Source organism: Pezoporus flaviventris, unplaced genomic scaffold (genome assembly GCF_033815535.1).
Source record: "Pezoporus flaviventris isolate CSIRO_AGI_PZ_B2104156 unplaced genomic scaffold, CSIRO_AGI_Pfla_v1 ptg000030l, whole genome shotgun sequence".
Taxonomy (NCBI): domain Eukaryota; kingdom Metazoa; phylum Chordata; class Aves; order Psittaciformes; family Psittacidae; genus Pezoporus; species Pezoporus flaviventris.
The window spans coordinates 9,859,180-9,876,012 of NW_026892578.1; the positions used below are offsets into that span (position 1 = coordinate 9,859,180).

The 16,833-nt window shown below is 36.4% G+C and overlaps 1 protein-coding gene across 3 annotated transcripts in view; it reads right to left on the reverse strand.

The window, feature by feature from the left end:
• ANOS1 (anosmin 1) overlaps positions 1-16,833 on the reverse strand; it is a 132,832-nt gene that overhangs the window by 10,765 nt on the left and 105,234 nt on the right. For all 3 annotated transcript variants that reach the window (XM_061459873.1, XM_061459871.1, XM_061459870.1), the window contains one exon: positions 15,065-15,217. In XM_061459873.1, coding sequence (XP_061315857.1) covers positions 15,065-15,217 — 153 coding nt within the window. The remainder of the gene's footprint in view (positions 1-15,064; positions 15,218-16,833) is intronic.

Genomic DNA, 16,833 nt, shown 5'->3' on the forward strand with positions numbered 1-16,833 from the left:
TTTTTAAGACTAAAAATTCTTCAGTTCTAATCTCTGTCTTCGTGACTGCTGTTATCTGAAAGACTTGAACATAAGCATGCTAATTGCTTTTTGTTAAAAAGAAGAATGCAAAAACACTTGACAACAATACAAACAATTTTCTCCTTTTAAAAATTCTCTACTGTCAGGAATAAAGTCTGCACAATTTGGGTTGCAATACTGAAATATTATAAGGAAGTAGCTCTTAAGATAGAAACTTTAAAAAAATAGAAAAGGTGGGACATTCTAGTTAGAAGCACAAAAAGCTCAGCGTATGTGCATGCATGAAGTACGCGTATTAAGAAACAAGATTCGTTTAGAAATTATCTTTAAATTTTTTGAGAGCAAAAGGAGACAAGATGTATGGGATGATTTAAAAAGCCACATAAGAGACCTAAAAAAAAAAAAGGATGAAAATACTCATTTGTTTTAGAGTTGCTCATAAAGCTCATGGCTCTAGAGATTCACTTTTAGCAAAAGAAAAGCTTCTCCCTGCCTCCCATTCAGTAATAGACACTATCCTAGTGAAATCACTACTATAATCTTATTTAATTTTTGTTTTCAGCTGTCCATTACCAACTCAGTGGTAGGTCCTGGACCAGCTGTCCAAGCTGCAGTCTAGCTGAATGCCAGCCACTGCACCAAAGCTAATGGTTCTGAACAAAGCCCAGCTAAGTTGAATACAGTGCAGGCCACAGCCACATCTTTTTCTGAAAAGTCATTTCAGTAGTTAATATTAACAAAATATCCTGTATCTAATGGGGCTGCTTTTGGCCAATTTATTGGAAAGCATAACACTGAAAAGAAACTGCCTTCAGTTTCCTTCAGTCTGGTTCCCTGATATTCCAGCTGTCACAGTATAAAGCCTTTTTGTACATAATCAATCTCCTTAATAGTTCAGAGTTTTCTTGAATCTGTACTTCCAATTAGGAGTCTTTATAACTTCATTGTTCTCATGGCTAGAAAGTATACTGTTTGACACTAAAAAGACTGGTGCTTGCACAAAGAGCAAGCTTTCATATTTCTCAGAACTCAAAATATTTGTATAGAAACAGTAAACTTGAAGGACATACTAAGTGCTAGCACTCATTTGAGCACTTTCAAGCTTGTGAAATTAGTCAACAGAATGGTCACTTAAGTCAGAACTCTGTAAAGGACTATTATGGCAGACAACTTATTTAAACAATTAAGGAAAAAAAAAAAAAGGCAAACCAGGAAAATCACTTTAAAAATTTCTTAAAGTTACTGACAGGGAAATGATCTCCTTCTGCCCAAGCCAAAGATTTTTAGATCCTTCAGACAGGTGCACAATGCTTATCTTTTCAAATAAACTAATAGCGAATATTAATTATTTTGGCTATGATTTTTAAAGTCAATTTTCTGAAGTATCAAATGAGTTCCTAGACTTAAGAAAACATTCCTATACAAACATCACATGAACATATTCTTAAAATTCCATATATGCTTAGCTCTTTTGCTGAACAAGACTATGCAGCTAACTTTGTTGGACAGAAATATTAAATCTCTAACTAGAAATCTCTTGATTAGGGAATGCTCTAAAGCGTGTTGAAAAGATACCTGTTTTGATTTCCTCCCTCATGTTTCACCCAAACCCACCCTTAATTTCACATTAATATCTCCACAAAGCTATCACTCTATTGATTATATTTAGGAAGATGTTCTTCACCAGATATTTCTGCTTTCCCTACCCCCGTCACCTCAAAATTTTTAGTTTCATTTTAATAAAATTACATAGATATATTTAAGATTTTTCTAGGGGTGAAATGCACATTTATTCTGTAGTTTTAAGCTGTAAAAGCAGCTCAAATTCCTATTAATGACAATGACAAATACATTTTTTTACCTTTGAAAAGTTCGGGTTCATATGCACAATTTAAGCATCTTAGATTGAAAAGTTTTGCTTAAAGTACCACAACATCTCCTAAGCCAGAGCTGCATGACGATCAATAGGAATGCCACAGGCCTACATTCTACATTTGTTAAATCTCATAATCTCCCAACAGAATTGAAGCTCTGAGACCCATTCAGAAAAATCACCCAACATAATGCTAGGTAACTCTGCAGCTTTTTGTAGCTGGAACTTCTGGTTTTAGTGGTTCTACAGTTTATGGAAAATAAACTAAATAAAAAAGTGATCTTTTTCCTTATCTTTGTCACATTTCTGTTCTGAAGTACATTTCCATTACTGTCAACCATGTGAATAACCTCATCTAATGTGGTTTCTTTTTTTCTACCATGTTACTGCACACAGCTCCTTTCTTTGCCTTAAATATTATCTTTTTTTTTTAAATTTATTGGTGCAGAAAGGTGCCAATGTGACAATGCTGAGGAACTGGAGCCTCCTTTGTAACTAGAAAACTGTCATCCCATAGGCTGGAACAGAAGTGAAATTTGTTCATACAATCCAATGCCACCAATATGACAATAACCTACTGTCACTCCAGGAGACCATGTAAACAGGTTTGGGGAGGTACTCCTGTGATCCATAGCAAGAAATTGTAGCAGACTATTTGGGGAACTGGGGCTAGTTCCTGCGCTAGTTTCCTGGAAGTCTTTAGGCAAACACTTCATGGCACCTTATCTCTGTTCCAAACCTGCTGAGTGGTGATAATGACAACAGTTTCTGACGTAAAAGTATTTCAGCTCTAGATTGGCATGCTATTCTGACGATAGGTCTCTATAATTTGGCATAGAAATTGCAATTAATGCCAACTGTGACACCCTTATTATGCAGGCAACCAAATTACAAAAACTTATCAGAAGGAAAAAATAAATGGGATTTGCTAGAAAACAAGATTTCAGAGCAGACATGTTCAACAACGGCAGCTCAAATTAAGGTTTATTAGAAAAAAAAAGTCTAGCATCAATAAACACAATAGCTGATTCCTGTATTGTAACAGGATCTGAAGTAATTAACAATCAGTGTCTGACAGATTTTCCCATTAGGTTAAAATATGGTAAAAAAAAAAAAAAGATTATAAAATAAGACACACTTATATGAAAACCTTTACCTGGCAGCACAAAAATATTAATTTAATATAAATAATAAGCACATGTCAAATGAGTATTTCAGTATGAAAGGGTGTTCTATATTTTTTGTCAAGTTACTCAGCAAACAGACTCCCTCCAAAGTATATACGTATAATTAATATGCTAACTGTATGTCAAAAGGAGCTATCAAAGTTTGGAAGATAATTAGCTGTATGTAAGCCTGGTGTCTTCATTGAAACCTAACATTTCTTCAAACAGAATGCCATAAGGGGACTGAAATTTCTGTGAAGCTAGTTGGTAAGGAAATTACTGAAAGAATTTGTTCTGCATGTAGCTAAACCTTTGGATTTATTATCTATTGTTAAATCTGATATTTCATACAGCAAACTGCAATGATTATTTCTGACTGGCCACATGGTTTTTGTTTTTCTTCTTGCACTGGGGGGTTGATCTTACAAGCTCCCGAGCACTCTGGCCCTGATTCAACAAAGCACTTAAGGATATGAACAGTCATGTTGACTTCAATATTTAAGAGCAGCTAATGGATCGGGCCAGAAAGTTTAGTACCCACCACTTACATGATCAAGACACTAATGACCATAAAAACTACAGCTAAAAGACAAGCCTTGAACATGTCTTCAATTGTTTTAGACTAATAGAAAGAAGGAAATAGAGCAAAATAAAGTAATTTCCTTTCTAGATCATGTTCCTTGAAGCATTACTGCTCAAAAAATAGGCTATAACGAGGGGTAAAGATTTTATACTTAATATCACAGAACAGGGCAGAATCTGCTCAGGGCATATGAAGTGCATGTTTCAGTATCTACAAGCTTGATTAATTGTTTCTGTGGCAAAGTTAAAGCATGATTTTGTAGAACACTGTATAAATCCTGTGTCAACACACCACTCAGGACAAAAATTATTTATCTCGTATTGCATGGTGAAGCTGTTCTATAGTGAATATAAAAGTAACAATGGTAAGTGGTGAAATGTATGATATTTTTCATAAAGAAAAATATTTTATAATCTCTGAAGCATCCAAATACGTGTACAAAGGCTCCCTGAAGAAACGTTCTTGCTTTACCTTCTCCCAGTATGCAACTCCTGATACACTTTTACAAATGCGTATCTAATACAACACAGCACTGCTTCCAACTCTACCATTCTGGCTGGAGGATGAGCAGCAGCATCTGCTCTGCGGGGTAACGTGCCCGTATTTCCACACCAAGAACTATTATGTACATAGTTGAAATAGAATACAATGAAGTGTTTTTTGCTCTCAGACTTGCATTCATCTGTTTATCAGGCCACTATTCTTCCTCATATGAACAGAGCTCTACAGTGTGCAAGTTTCCATAAATGCTTTTTCTGCTAAAACTCAGATGCTGGAGAGGTCCTGAAATATATATAGGGACAGCTTAAATATAGGCAAAATCCAAGTGAATTAATGAAGCACTGTTATTTACTAATAGCTGCTTCAGTTTTGAAGACACAATTAATATGAAGCGATCCACACTGTATTTATCTGACAAGTATGATTGAAGAACAGTTAGGGAAGGAATACTCCAGCTTACTGCAGAGAAGAAAATATGATCTCAGTCAGTACTTGATCATAACATATATTGGTTCATGAGCCACTCTATGCCTCTCTGAATCATGGTGTTTCTTGCTAACATTTGCTATCTGAAGCTAATGACAGGACAAGAAATAATGATAGAATAACAACTGTTATTTTACTTATGGCAGTTTAGCAAAATGCGAAGTGAGTTATCAGTCTTAGGATATATAGGTAAACACAATTTACTTTCAAGTAATAATGAAATGGTACACTGATGTGCTAACGCATTGTGAGCTGCTCTGCACTCCTCCCTGTAAAAACTGTGTTGTTGATGTGTACTCTCTCAGGCATTTTAAGTAAAAGAAAAAAACAGCTTAGGCTTTTTAACTGCTTGTGCCTTGATTCATCCAGAAGGAAAGAAGAAAAAAAAATCCAGTGTAAAATGTTTGGTTATTAAATTCATGTTATTCGTGACACCTCTGAGAAAAAGAACTTTTTAATAATGACCTATTCAAGCAGTATGATTAAAATAAACACCAAACCCCCAGTTGACATTTAAACTCAATTCCATAAACACTTCCTAACAAGGCAAACAATACTGTTTCCTCCTCTTATGTGGAAGCAGTATTGATTAACTCATAAAGATTTTGTTTCGCACATTATGCCATTTAAAATAAACTTTCTTTCTACAGAACACATTCTTCGTATAACACAGTGTTAAGCCTTTCAAAAAATGGTAATAACAATTAGTGCGCAACTTGAAGACAGGCCTGAGCCACAATATTTGTGCCCACATCTAGACCTAGGAATCCTCAGGGTTTAAAAATGTTTATATTGAGGGATATAAATTTGGTATCATTCCTAAATGGGATTACCTTCACCCTCACTCCTTTTTCTCCACACAACATCCTGTACAAAGTGAGTTCAACAATATCTCATTCTGGTTTTCTATTACAAGGAAATTTACCTCTTGCAAACTCCAAGTCTCACAATAGCTGCTTGTAGCCTGAACAGAAGCTTCCCACATTAGTCCTTTACAGTCAGATTTTCAAAGGTAGCTAAGAATCCAGAAACTGAATTTAATGAAAAAGAAAAAATCCCAAACAAACAAGTCCAGGGGTTGCTATGGTTATACATCAGTTCAAACTGTCACTAGGTACTCTAACTATAGCCTTCTGTGTGACTTAACAAATCTGGATGCTAATTTAGGTGGGGAGGCTATATTGAGAGTAGGTAATCTGTGAGTCCTTCTGTCCTGGGTTCAGCAGTAGCAGTCATTTTTCTCCTTCTTGGTAGCTGGTGCAGTGCTGTGTTTTGACTTTCGGCCTGGGAACAGAGCTGATAACAAGGATGTTTTGGTTTGGCCAAGGACTTTGTGAGCCTCATGCTCTGCCAGGGAGGAGGGGAAGCCGGGAGGAAGCAGGGACAGGACACCTGACCCAAACTGACCAAAGAGCTATTCCATACCACAGCACGTCATGCCCAGGAGGTAACTGGGAGTTACCCGGAAGGGCTGGGGGACTGCAGGGTTGGAGGAGGTATCAGTCAGAGCTTGGTCGGGCTTGGGGGGTGAGTTATCAGTCGGCTGGCGGTGAGATGTTGTATTCTCTTCCCTTGTTATTTCCTTTATCATTGTTATTATTGGTGGTAGCAGTAGTGATTTGTGTTATACCTTAGTTACTAAACTGTTCTTATCTCAACCTGTGGGAGTTGCATTCTTTTCGATTCTCCTCTCCGTCCCTCCGGGAGTAGGGCAAGGGAAAGAAGGGGGGGGGTGAGTGAACGAGTTACCTGACTGGGTTTAAACCATGACACCTTCCCAGTTCCAAAGTCGAGATACAGACCCACATCACATTTGGCTCAGGAAATCCCATGAACTAGAACTTGTCTGAAGCTGGGACAATAATGTGCAGAACTATTATTACATGTTTCCCCTATTCTTATGCTCCTTTTGATTTGCTTTTGATCACTAACAAGAACAGAATAGCTGTTGGGACGGCTCTTTGGTCTAGACTACTATATATATTTTTCTATTCAGCTTATGGCCCCAGGAGCAAAAGCAACTGGTGTTTAAGAACTCATTAGTCACCAGCTGCATACATACATGTGACATCTTTAAATTTAGATTATAATTTCAGTGTCAGATACCCTTTTTTGGTGTCTTTCCCTCCACCTCCTGCTACTCATTCAAATAGACCAATTTCCTTCCCTGTCTGTAGTGTTCGTGGCCACCTTATAAACTAGGCTAATTAAACAATAAAGCTAAAAAGAAGCACGTGGAGGAAAACTGACCCAATTTACAAGAGGACACTCGTTAGTTTAAACCACCATCACCATGAGCATGATGACTCCCTGCTGATAGTTTAACCTCCCCTGGATCATAAGCTAACCATTTTACTTCAGAACTTAGGCAGACTAAGTAACTCATGAGCAGTTACTACCCCATACTTGATGAAAGGTATCTTCCTAAACTGCAGCACCTCAGTATGTTGTTAGTCACAGCAGGACTGGTAGGAATGTTCCAGGAACAACAGTGTAAACATACAAGACAAAACTTTTACTGAATATGACCTAGTGATACAGTCTGGGAAAAGGAGGGGATGAATTGATGATAAAAAGCTTGTCTTTCTCAGTTATTCAGACTGTTTACCAACAGACATTGCCATTGACAATCTTAGTGACTGTATATGTATGTATATATATATAAAGTTCTGTATTTTTTGTTAATTAATTTTATGGGTTGTGGTAATACTCAAGAAGTAATAAGAAATGCTGAAAATTTTGTACTGGGTAGACAGGTATTTTTGAAGGTACATAAAGATACTGGCATTGAAAACATTTTTTCCTGAAGAATTACAAATCAGGTAAGATTTTACTTATTAGTTGGACAGTTAATTTTTTTCAGTGCTTTGAAGTGAGGTAAGTCTTGATAAATGAATTTGCAATGCTATATTGAATGTGTCTCTGCAGTTGGACCACAGGTACTCATCCCACATAAGGACCGTCTATCTTTGAATTGCACTCATGGACCAAGTAATTTGCATTTACACTTCTATTTGATCTTCTAATGTAAGTTCAAAAAAAAAATGAAGCTTAAATTTGTAGTCAGTTATTAAGTTAAAAAATAAAAAGGATACTACATTTAAATGCATATATTAAGTCACATTAAATACACTTTCACAATTACAAAAGGTATTCTGGAGTATGATTCATGTCATACTGAGGGCTTGTGAACAGCACGCTCTATGTAAATTTTAAAATGAAGCAGTAAGTGGATCAACCATACAAAGTGTTAGAACCAGTCTGATGAATGTACTGGACCAAACCAGCTGAGTATAGCCACAATCTGCTTTCAGCAGACATCAGTGGGTGCCTGTTTAGCAAAATCATTCTTCTGTGCTGTCTGAGCTCTGGGATCACAGTAGGTAGTTCTGATTTGGCTTGTGATACTTGATTTCCCGGCATACTTTGAATCCGTTCCAATTACATTCCTGGGACTAATTGTTGGACAGCATTGCCCCTAAGCCTCTCATACCAAGAGCTTTAATCACCTACCCTGAAAGGTATGGAGGTTTAGAAGCAAGTGAAAGGAAGCCAGTAAGAGTTTTCTGTTGTGCCTGTGAAAGCATGAAGAAATACCGTAAACTGTGCCCTTGAAAAGACTCCCCAGTATTGTCCCATTTGCAGGGGAGATGCCACTGAGATTTTAAAACTTAATTATTTGTCCCACTAATCAACTGCATACCATTTGAGAAGTTGCATACTACCTGCTCTGCCAAACTGTATTAATTGTTGTTGATGTTTTGATGTCAGCCACCAGGAATATTTTAAGCATTGTTAGCACTTCACATTTGGACATGAAGCAAATGCAAACCAAACAGTCTGAGTCCTGTAATCAGTTTATAAAGTATAACAAATATTGCTGGAGATGGTCAGATGTTCCCCTTTCCATTTTCTCCAGGCAGGAAAAAGACAAAGACATTTTTCTTGGAACTACATTAGGCCTATCTGAGACAAAGTTAGGGAAGAATAGGTATCACACAGGGATACTTCTGACAGGATATTCTTTTAACTCTGGAATAATTTCTCATGACAGTTAAAGCTGACAGCATTACCTAACCCATGCAGGATACTGGAGAGCCCTACAGGATACAGGCATCTGAGTCAGCTGTAGCACACATGGAAAAGCAAATTATGCAATGTCTACTGGTGAACGTCTAAAAAGGTGATCTAGTCAAAGATTTCTGTGCTGGGGGCCAGCTTTACTAATTAAATCTCTAAATACTGTGCACATTATGCATACCCACACAATCAATCCCTGCTGAGCCAACATCTCTGTATTCACATGGAAGTATGAGGGCAATACATTGGTGTAGAGTTTGCTGTAATTACCAGTGAGGTCTTCTGGCTGAAAGAACCATCTGGACCAAAGTGATACCTTCAAGTACAAATATTTTCCTAGTTACATATCTACGATTAGAAAATGGCCAGCTGCTCAAACACTGAACTTCCTAGTACAACAGTTAGTATCAAACTAAGTATTACACTAGCATTAAGTAACTACTGCTGAATTCTTTACAATAACAGCTAGAAACTCCAACTGGTATTGAAGGGTTTCACTAGCTTTTATGGCTCTAATTCCATGAGAAAGAACTATTGGATAACATGGGGAAAGCTTTCAATTATTTTAAAACCTGTCATATGTAATACCTTATTGCAAACAAAGAGTCACCACAGTCACTTCATTTGTCTCCATGAACTAAGTTAATTTTGTTTTCCTAAGATCTGGTTTTAAAAGCATTCATGGCATCTTTCTGTTTGCTTTGCCTTGGCTTGCATTTTATTCTTCCCTGTAATTTAATTCATTATTCTTGTTTTGTTGATTTATCAGACAATGGAGGATTCTTTGCCTCTTCCTGCCCTAAGTATTTTTTTTTTTTTTCTGCTTTAGCATTTACCAGAAACACAAAGAAGGAAGCCTGAAGCCAACTCTTAATGCATTTTAAATATTTGTCCTTTTAAGCAAAACCAAGGGGCATATATATTGATTTTAAATATTCAGAAGTACTTTAAATGTTTAATTTAAACAGGGGGATGTAAATGCACACAGACTTCATTCAAAGAAAAGGAAACTAAAGCTTTACTTAAGCAGTAACAGGCACTAAGAAAATGGTGGTGGAGGCAGAGTAATGGGTCAGAAAATATCATTGTAACTTGTTTTGGAAAGAAATCATCACATCATATTACGTTCTATTATTTTAATATAATTATTGCAGTGAGTGATGAAAGTAGATGAAGTGAGTTCATAAAGATTTTTTTTTCTCCTTCTGTCCATGGGAAATACTTTATTTTCATACACAAATCTGCAGTAACTTGAAGGCTTTTCAGCTGAAGTCTAAAACCTCAGCTCCCTATTTGCCAAACCACTGAGGCACAAAGGAAACAGAACGATCTTTTTATTTTCACACTTTCAGTCTTGATTACTGCACAAGATACTGAGGATCTTAATTATCCTAAGTAGCTAATCTTTTTAAGCAGAGGGTTCAGAGTGCATCCATTCTTGGTAATGTATTGTACTCTCTGACTCCAGCACCAAGGAATTAAAAGTGATTTAAGCTAATTCCACTATGAGACATAAATAGCACATAATTTCTAATTTCATATGGTTGAGATGGCCAAAATATCTGGCCACGAGCAAGTTCTTCTTTTCATTTACAGAAGTGGGATTCATGCTGTTTTAAGGAATGTCCTGTGTTTCTCTAATCCCAGGCCTAAGTCAGAGGCAGCAAGTGAAAGGCATTTTCTTCTTTCAGAAAGAAGCTATTGTATTCATATAACCGTGATATGCTTTTGTAATGACTGTCTAGCAAAATTATGTGCACTTGCTAAGCACCTTGTACTGCTTGAAGTGTGGAGTTATTTTTGCAAGCATACATCCTGAAGTAAAGCTATTATTGCCATCACACCCAAGCATTCAAACTGAAACATTGTTTCAGAAAGAGATTTATTTTAATGCAAAGTCCAGATCCTACATTCCATTCTTGCTTCACGCTTACGGAAACTAATGGGACTTAAGAAAGAACACCTGAAGAACAGGCCTAGATAAGTCTTTTCCGCTACCAAACTGTGGCACATTATGATGCATACATATGGAAATAGGATCTTCCATCTACTTACTCAGACTTTAACTCAAACACTCTTTTCAGTTTCTGATTTCTAGTTAGCAATCACTTCTTTAATGTATAATAAAGCCAGTGCAGTAATAGCTTGCAACACCTCCACTGTTGCAGTTATTGCACAAAATGGAGGTCTGATGAATTCTATTCAGAGGAAAAATACAAAGACAGGAGATTCAGCTCTGATGTCATCACTGTGTTCTTTCACTGGCTTCCTAGAGGCACATTTGCAAATGACAATGAGGAACACATCTTCTCATAGTAATGGCAGAACTATCTTTGAACGTTAAGAGATACAAGTGTGCTTTCTGGAAATACTAAAGTACCTTGCAGTCTATTTAGGTGGCCTCTGCAGACTACCATTCATAAAGGACAAACTCCCTGTCATTCAGAAAACAGTAACAACATCTGTGATAGGGCCTTACAGATAGGACTGAACAACTTGATTTAACTTCAGAGTTAGCTCTACTTTGAGCAGATGGTTGGAACAGCTGACCTCCAGAAGTCCCTTCCAAACCATTTAAATTATTCTGTGATCCTGATCTATTTTGTCCTTTTTAGACTGAGTAAAATGGTTCAAATTGAATTTCTCAGCTGACAAAGGGACCAATGAAAATAAAGAAATAACCTAAAACAACCTTAGGAGCATGTTTATGGTTTTTTAAGTGGCATAAAAAATCCACACAGGTCTTTCCTTCTGTTTGTTTCTGTAATAGGTGGTGTTCTGTGATGCTACAATGTTGGGAGGCAGTACAAAAATATTCTATAAGGCCATCTTGGTTTGGGATAAAATAAATAAAACTAAACTAAACTAAACTAAACTAAAATACAAATTCTCAGGCCTTCAAAGAATGGTATGAGCACTGAATTCAGGAGTACAACAGAAATTCTGAGCAATTATTACTATAGAAAATAAATAAATCTATTCTAACTAAATGAAAGACTGCTATTTAAGTAGCTGTTAAAGTTTTCATTTCAGCGAAAGAAACTCCCTATCAACATAACATACTGGTTTAAATGTCTTCATCTTAAAAAAAAATTAAAATCTATATAACGTATTTATTTCATCACCAGTGCAACCATATCTTGTTAGGACCATGAAGTCTATCACAGAAAGTACAAAAAATCTTCAAAATCAAACCAAGCAAAGATTGCTACAACCAATTGAAATTTTGCTCAATTTACAAATATCCAACATGTTCAAGCTTGCAAATTTTATTTCTTCAATTATTTTTTTATGTTACCTCTTACCATTATCAACATACTTATTTCACATGGTTTTATGACAGTTCTCTCATCTTTATTTGTTTTAAATCACACATCCTGATTTAGGACTATAGAATATCTGTGTTCCACCACCAAACAAGTGCTGGTTTTAATGGCAAGAAAAAATAACTGGAGCAATCAACAGGGCCTCCTGGTTTCACACACCATGTAGGAGACAGAGAGGACAATTCTCTGTCAGGAAGGATGTGAACTCTGACTGCCTATCTGCAATGAAAATAGCCTAGACACCAGGCAATTGATGAAGTTAAATTTTCTCTCATTATTTTCTATTGCAGTTGCTGCACTCTTAGACTTCTTATAACTCCCTAAACATGACGAGACAGCGCAGTTCATAAAGCAGAAAGATGTGTGGGTACATCTCCCAGCACAGCTGGCTCCAGTAACTGCTGTCTTTCATAAAGACGGGACACAGCCAATATGCTTCTCCTGCTGTGTTCCTTGCACGGTGAAACAGACTTGCTCTGCAGTAAATTGTCACTAGTAAATTTACAGTCAGTATCTCATCTATGTACTGCATAACCTCCAAACTCCTGTAAGAGCTCATAGAAGCTGCTAGCTTCTCGGGAGCAGGTAACTGGCTATATTTCAGTTCCACATGAGGTAATGGTTCCTGCTGAGTTACTCAGAACATATGCTGTCACTCAGAATTCTATTTCCTTTTAAGAAAAGAAAGGAAAAAGGCCTGAGAAACTGCTATGTTCTGCCCTCTTCACATACCTTTGCCATCACTGTTCATTTTGTGAGAAAAAATGAAGGTGTCTTCTACTGTGTGTCTGGCGCATATACCTAAATACCACAGTGCATGTGACAGAGCTTGCTCACAGCACATGATGAAGATGGACCTCTGGGTGTCTCCCTTATATAGCTGGATGTATAGAGATTCACAAAAGATGAGTCAGCTGTACAGTCAGTTACTCAAGAACAAAACTAATCCATCCCTCACACAAGGTGACAGCATGTAAATCCACGTAATTTCTAACAGGTCTGTGCCGTATCTGTCTTTGAAGATCTCCAATTGTGGAGATTACACCACTTCCAAACACTTCTATTTCCAGACTATGAGCCACTATGAGAATGCTGATTACTTTATTTCTTTTTATAGGCATCTATAGTCTTTAAAACAAATATTACCTCCAGGTACGTAACACAGGGTAGTATTCAGCTCCAGATTTATATGTCAATATTTAGGTATCTACGACACAATGTCTACTTATAAGCTCAATATCTAAGTTATCATTATAATTGGTTGACAGCTAGCTCAAGGAATCTTCTTTGGAACAGGAATATTGCTGTACTGGTTGTGATTCTTTTCTCCATTAATTTTGGAAAACTATTAATATGGCACATTTCACTAGGGGTGCTGGCATTTTGGTCTTAGGACTCACAGTGTTTCTTATGCAAACAGGCTGAAAGGGAAACAGCTGCAGCTGGATCAATTGTTGTACTGGGCTGAATTTTGCTTGCAGAGCGTGAGTTGTACAAACTTATGCCAGTGGGAGTCATCACAGTCTCCTTATCTTTGAATCCTTCTCCTAATTTTTTAAGTTCAGTCTGCTGAGAATTGAACCTGAGCTCACAGAGAGATGTTAGGTTTCTCTAAGCCTTCTACAAATGAGTTGTCTAGGCTCCCTTCTGCACTCAGTAAGGAAGAGAGGCATCTCCAGGGAATGATTCTGCTGCTGAATGAGATGAATTGCCTCAGAAGTCACCTGTTTTTCTTTTCTGATATAAAAGGAGCTTGGACAATGAGTTGTATCTCACTTGCAGAAAGCTAAAGCTTAAGGTGATCAGTTCAAAGCTCAGAATACGTAAATCTCACTTTGGATAATCAAAACTGTATTTTTTAAGTAAGCTTAGCATTCATAATTAAAAATCCCTCAACTTTTATTTAAATTTTAAATTATTCCAGCTTTTCATGAAGTTAGGCAAATATGAGATATAGTGAGGAAAGCTAGAAAAAATGAAAACTAACATAGCCAAGATGGGGACAAACATTTAAAATGTGTAAGTAGTCAGGCTGAGCTGAAGCTTGCAGATTTTATGGAAGAATAAGAATTTTATGATTCTATGATTATGCATCTTATAGGCCTTTAATTCAAAGTCAAAAATTGAGTGGATTTTATACATGTGCTACTGCTGCACATGCAGATTGCTCCAAGTTAAAACATAACAGTGTCAGCACATTTTCAGATAACATGGTATGAATCCGTCGTGGCTAAGCTGGAGCAATGTGTAACAACCTATATGCTCCTAAAAGGCACGAAAGGAAAATTCCTTTTTTAATTTCTTATTCTGATTAGACACTTAAAGTTTATGGCATTTTCCTTTAGACTGGAAAATTTAAACATAAAATTGTTGTTAGATTTTCCTGAAAAACGAGAGGGTGAATGCAGCCTAGCAAAAAAACAACCTACAGATTTTTCCAGTGGTTGTGGCCAATTATTCATCCTTCTGTAATTCAAGATGACTGATAAAGTTTAGCATAAAGCCTATCATGGCCCTAATATAAGAAACTATAGCTTTAAATTTTGTGGTTTGAACTGCAGTTTAATGACTCAAGTGATACTGCAGTGTCATTAGATGAAATTTTGCCCGAGAACTGTACATGCCTGAGACCCTCCAACCACACTTTCAGGGAGACAATACTCATAGCCACAAAAGCTCCTCGGAACATTAGACCAAGTTTGGCTTCATATTTAAAATTTTACTGAAGCAATTTCTACTGAAATAAAAATTATCTCAGCTGTGGCAAGATTCAGTGTCCCAACATGACTGACTGTAATTTTAGGGTAGCTAATTCATGTAATTTCCTTCTGCGAGACATTTACACAGACAACACAAAGTGAGACCAATGTTTCATTCAAACATGAAGGTGAAAGGATGGAAGTATCGGTGTAGGATTTAACTTTGAATTATTGTATGAGGTTCATCACATTATGGCAATGTTCTACAACTCTGATGCTGTTGATGAAAGCTCCTCAGAAAAAAACAGTAAAACAAAAATTTGACAAACCTGTCTTCTTCCAGTATACTTTGACCTGAAGTTGATTGTCCTGATAGAAAGGACTTCCAATTTTAAGAAAACGAGTGGGTTTTCTTCTTTGAAAGGTTGGGTAATGATCTACCAGTCCTTTCTGGGGTTTCCCAGCAGAAGATGTTCGTTCCTCTGCAACACACAAAACAATCAGGAAATTATTTATGTGCTGTATAATGACTATGTTAACAGTGCTACAATTCAAAAATTATACTATCTTTAATCCAAATTATCTTATTTCAGTATCTTACCCAAATGAAATTAACATAAATAACAAGTTGTCCATAATGGTTGAAAAACATATTATTTGTTTGAAATTCAGTCAGAAAATATTTTAGACAGAGAGAGAAAAAGAGAAATATAATTCAGTATGAAAATGCTCTGTAAATTTTCAAAGGAATCATAAGGAAAGGGAGTGCATTTATATCCCCGAGAACTAGAAATGTTAACACACTGACTTAAAGAGTCAGGCGTAGTATCTGTATAATCATTCACGGCCTTTATATTTGTGCAATGTTTGAATATACACAAAACCAAGGACGGCATTGAGTGTAACCCACAGAGTGCCACATGTGGTTATTACATCAAAGTAAACACAGTCCTTTGGTATGCTATGTAGGAACACTGTGGTCAGATTAAAGATCTTTCTTGCCCACTTTCCTGTTTCCAACAGTGAACACTGAATGCTTAGGAAAACACTGTAAGAGCAAAATTAACTTTGAGCAATCCCCTTGGTGTTATGTATCTAGCTTCCAACAGCCAATGGTAATGGGATGTCCTTCATCAAGAATTTCATTTAGCAACAGTTTATCAACATTTAGCAGAGTTGATAATATTTATAGATCTTTCCAGCTGAAAAGGCATCAATGCTCATTCAAACTGCATTTTCATTGCACACATGTGAATACATCCATTCCAAATCAGAGAACAGTATTTGCATCAGATTTAAAAAAGCTGTATTTAATTTATTATTACACATAAATGAAAAATAAAGATTTCAATAATAAAGAAGTGGAAAATTATTAATTACATACTTGAGAGACAGTAAGATTCAAGTTTCAATAATTATCATGAGTAACATGTAAACTTGAATATTTTGCCCTATATATAGCTTCAGCTGAAACCCACTTGCTTTTTGGCCATATCTTACTTTCTTAATCCTTTTCTTAATCTGATAGAATTTTACATTTTCTTCCCTTGCTTTAAATTAAAGCAAAACTACCAAACTTAAGAAAACGATTAAATTATTTTTCAAGGTAACCATAATGTTTATACTACCTGAAAGGAAATAAAAAAAAGTGATAGAGAGAAGTAGACTTAAATTTACTTGGTATACCTCAATTGAAAGGATTTTAATTTTACTAAGTATCTGCTTTTATGTTCTCTCTCTGTTTCACTTCCAGAAAAACGAGGACACAGATTTAGAATATGTCTATATAAAGACCAAGAGAGTTAGTCTTGCTACATTTCCCAGAAGCAAAGCTTACAAATATAGTGAGGCGATGCATTTCTGAGTGTGGGGAAATGTAATGCCAGAGGGCCAGGGTCAAAGCTCACAGAGGTCTGCAGGACTAAATTACTTCAGTGGGTTACGGATTATTTTTTATTCTGACAATAGGAAAAGACACCGAAAAAAAACAGAGCTTAATTCCACAGAGAGCAGAAAACTGACAGAGGGACTTCAACAAAATTGGCATGTTGCTTCTGGAGCTACTTCCCAAAGGCCACAGAAGTCCCCATATAAAGAC